Source organism: Haemaphysalis longicornis, unplaced genomic scaffold (assembly GCF_048455015.1).
Source record: "Haemaphysalis longicornis isolate Haplotype H1 unplaced genomic scaffold, Haemaphysalis longicornis Haplotype H1 scaffold_13, whole genome shotgun sequence".
Classification (NCBI taxonomy): Eukaryota; Metazoa; Arthropoda; class Arachnida; order Ixodida; family Ixodidae; genus Haemaphysalis; species Haemaphysalis longicornis.
This window is the reverse complement of record NW_027526233.1, coordinates 4,101,613-4,105,653: the sequence shown is the minus strand read 5'-3', so window position 1 is coordinate 4,105,653 and position 4,041 is coordinate 4,101,613. Positions and strand designations below refer to the sequence as shown.

The following is a 4,041-nucleotide window of genomic DNA, read 5'->3' as shown; positions in this document are numbered from 1 at the left end:
AGAGATTAAAACAAGCAAAGCAAGAAGAAGTGTATTTTTGCCTATACACATATGTAATTTTCTTGCTCTCCGTCGCACATAACCGGTAATTTTATAGGGAGTGACGCGGAAAAGAATTGTAAATTCTCGCGCCGTTTACATACAAAAAACAGATAAACACCTGTTAGCGTCAGGGACTGTCAAGTAAAAAGTAGTGGCTTCATAAATACTCGGGACACCTAAAAGGAACTCGTTTGAGTACACCCTTTAGACGCAAATGAGCAATTGCGGCTGCTAAACACACACAACTGCCAAGCAGCCCACGCGCATCCGCTCTAGACTTGCTGTTTCGCGGTGCCTTTGGCACATTTTTGAAATTCTCACTCGACCACGAGCGGCCTAAGGGCTCCTCGAAACGCGCACACGTGTTCGTGAATGCGTGACAAAATGAACACAGCAAGGAGGGGAAAAGTTGCTACGAAACACAAAAGAGGAAGGGTGGAACGTCCTGAAGTTTCACGAAGTTTTAGGGGAGCGATCAAAGGAACAAAAAGAGACGAACCCGGCCGGGGGACCCGTTCTGGGAACCGAGGGGTCTCGTGCGGGGAACTGGTTGCCCCCCTCACATCCCCCCTTCCTTTTCCGTCCTTCCTTGGCTGGTTCTTGGTTCTGGGAACGAAAACTGATTGTAACTTAGCGGCGACTCTCATACAGTTTGTCTTAAGGCGCAACCACATGCGGCGTTTTGGTCGCGTTTGGAGACCGTCCGCGGCGACGCGCGTTCAGCGCGCGCCACCAAATACACAGCAGCGCGCTCGGAGCGCCGGTGTCTGCGCATCCCAGATTTTCGGTCCGTTTTCGGCGTCTGCGCCGGATGTTGCCATCCTCAATTTCCGGTCCCCCTCCGCACGCAACATGGCTGCTCTCGGATGCGCGAGGGCCATGGCGACGACCATGGCGACGACCCACCAAATCGACAACGAAAAATTGATTGGCTCAATGGAGGCGCGGCCAGCCCTTTGGCAGTCCAAGCACCCAGAACATCGCAACCGTTTTAAGAAGGGGGTCCTTTGGGACGAGGTTGCGGCTGCAGTGCTGCCCGGCGCACCCGCCGCCGATGCAGGTAAACAGACCTAGCCTCTCGATTGTTTTACTTGGCGAGTGCTGCATTGTTTCAGAAGTGAATTCAGTTTTATACTCTTTGCTCTCGCAGTCCGCTGCCTGCAGACGCGCTGGAAATATCTCCGGGATAAATATCGGCGCGTGATGAATGAGAAGCGGCGCAGCCACAAAAGTGGCAAAGGCGCCGAAGACGACTTCGACGCGACCGATGACGGCAACGACGACGACGACGACACCACCACCACCACCAGCACCAGCGGCAACAGCAGCAATGGAAACCGCAACTGGCAATACTTCAAGCAGCTAGACTTCTTGAAAGACGACATGATGGCGCGACCGTAAGCATTTCACGATGTATTTTGGCGCTTGTGCATGTGCGGTGTGCGTGTTTGTGACAAGTGTGTGTCAGGTTATCACGCGTGTCAGGTTATCACGCCTTTGCCAGATAGCACGAAAAAAAAAACAGAAATCCACCTTACCCTGTGTACATAAATGTTGCTCTCCCAACAGTTGCATCCGCATCCCAAAAACCAGGGTTCTCCAACGGTTGCAGGTTCTTTAGGTCGGGAGTGCAGCCTACCATTATGTTGCATGGGTGCTCAGTGCAGCAATGGTGTACATTTTAATTCTGCATTTCAACACTGCCGTGTAACAGAACGAGAAGCAAGTTGCCAGCATAATCCACATATGACTGAGTCCACTCTGCCTGCGGCACAAGCTTGGCCGTCGGGCTTGTCATTACAGAGAGTAGCCATGCATGCATGCTGGTGCATGTGCATTCGAAAGCCCGTAGCGAAGTTAAGTGCAAGGATAATGGTTCTTTTTCACCTTCAGGCACAAATCAAACTTGCAAAAAAAAAAAAAACGGTACATAGTGTCACTGCGTTGCAAAGGAAGCTGTAGCTAACCGTAGGCCGTAGTCTGAAGCATGCTCAGAGAGGCGTGCAGGCATGCCTTTAGAGCAGCCGACAGCAGCATAATACTATGTTAATCGTTTATTTGTAGTCCCCTTGCACAATGCTTTTGGTAATTGAATATTTTCTGAAAAGTTAGGATACCGCCAATGCATGTTTTCAGTAGAGCCTAATCACATCAATATGAAATGCTTGCTCCTGGTAGAGACAACTATACTTGAGTTATGCGAGGGTCACATATTTCACCAATATGTATTTTTTTGCAGCAGTGTATTCGGGTCAAATCTTTGTCGTTAAACAAACATTCATCAGCACTTGCAAATCAACAATAACACAATGCTGAGAGCACATATGTACACATTTCCAGAACGAATGGCTGATATTTGTCGTATTCATTTGCATGCACAGCACTACAGGGAACATGGACGGCAGTGAACACGTCGAAACTGCCGAGCAGATCTTCAATAGAATATCCGCTGACTTCGAAGATCTCGAAGAGATTTCTTTTCCGCGAGACGACGACGGGAATCCAGGGCTGTCGCCCCTCCTCAGCGACACTCCTCCCTTGGCTGATACGCTGCCCGATCAGTTGACCCCAAGGGTAGCAGCCATTCCAACAGGGCTGCCAGCCCCACAGATGTCCCACCCTCCTCTTTGGCAGCCCACAAGGCAAAAAAAAAGAAAGCGCATAAGCCAAACTGCTTCAGAGATTGAGAGTGAGCTCCAGAACGTGTCCCGCCAACTTGAGAAAACAAACCCAGACCCTGACGGGCACGAATATTTTGCACTGTCTTTGGTGGCGCACTTCACAGAGGTGCCAAAACAACACAGGGGCAATTTGCAAATTGCTGTGCTGCAATTGATTGAGCAGTTTAAACAGTTGCCAACCTAACCTCCTTTCTTTGTGCAGTTTTTTTTTTATCGGCCAGTAGCTACTTTTTCTTTCCCTTCACATTGCGTTTTGCTGGTTATTACTTACACCTGCATCATTATGCCTTCGTTGCGTTCAACTGTACAAGAGCATGTACAATACTATCAGTTCTTTCTGCGTATTGCTTGATATTGATGGCTTTTCTTGGCAATTTTGTTTCTTCTTGCTTGCTGGACCTACATGTTTAATGTTTTTTATTTGTTGGCAGTATTACTATTCTTAAACGTGTCAGTTACTTAAACACACTGATGGAGCCGTTTTTTTACTGTTTTTTTTCTTCTCTTCCCTTGCTGGCATACCCTTGTGTTTCGGTCTCTTTGTGCTATTACCATCTTTAGATTTGTGTGCTCTGCTGTGGTGTATTGGCGCTGCCAGTCACTACATCGTGATGTAGCTAGGAGCCTGCTTAGCGTGCCTGAAATTGTATCGCAGGCTAATTTTGATCGCTCGTTCCTGGGTTGACCCACCGGCATGTCAGCGACTTATCACTTGACGGACCAACAATATCGGCATCCTAAAGGAGCCATGAAGAGAAAATGCAAGTTGGTTTTATTCGAAAGATTTCGTGTTTTATAGTGCCCCCAGCGCTTGTCCGGATACAAACGGTGCTTTATTCACTGAGAAATTCAACAATTTAGGTTAAAATTTTGATTTTCCCGCTTAATCGTGCGTTTTCGTGGTCCCAAGTGACATCCCTGAAACCGACCGCTCTGCAGCCTAGTGTACCTTCATTCACGCATCCGCCGTACAGGGTAGAGACACGTATACGCTGGCGCCGCCATTTTCGGTTGCTCGCTCGCCGCCGAAGCAAGTCATTGTGTCAAAACCGCGCTAAAATTATCGCCGCAACGCGGTTTACTGAAGAAGTTTGAATCATATTGTCTGTTTCGCGTTGCTAGGTCTCGTGGGAAACGAAAAGAATAATGCGTTGAGCCCGTTGGCCCAATTGCGGCGGCACGGGACCGTTCAAAGGTTGTCTCCACCCTGTACAGCGTTGTTGGTTTGTTCCCGCGTTTCTTTACGTTCCGTAACATAGATGGCGCCACCATACCGTGGCAAGCGTTTGGTTTGTTTTTGCCCGCATTTAAACTTGGC

The 4,041-nt window shown here is 48.7% G+C and overlaps 1 protein-coding gene across 1 annotated transcript; it reads left to right on the top strand.

Annotated features, from left to right (window-relative positions):
* The first annotated feature begins 716 nt into the window (after positions 1 to 716).
* Positions 717 to 3,340, top strand: LOC144164263 (uncharacterized). The gene is made up of 4 exons (XM_077694781.1): positions 717 to 1,102; positions 1,193 to 1,439; positions 2,424 to 2,731; positions 3,285 to 3,340. The coding sequence occupies exons 1-4, from the start codon at positions 895 to 897 to the stop codon at positions 3,338 to 3,340; spliced, it is 819 nt and encodes a 272-aa protein (XP_077550907.1). The 5' UTR covers positions 717 to 894.
* The last annotated feature ends 701 nt before the right edge of the window (positions 3,341 to 4,041 follow it).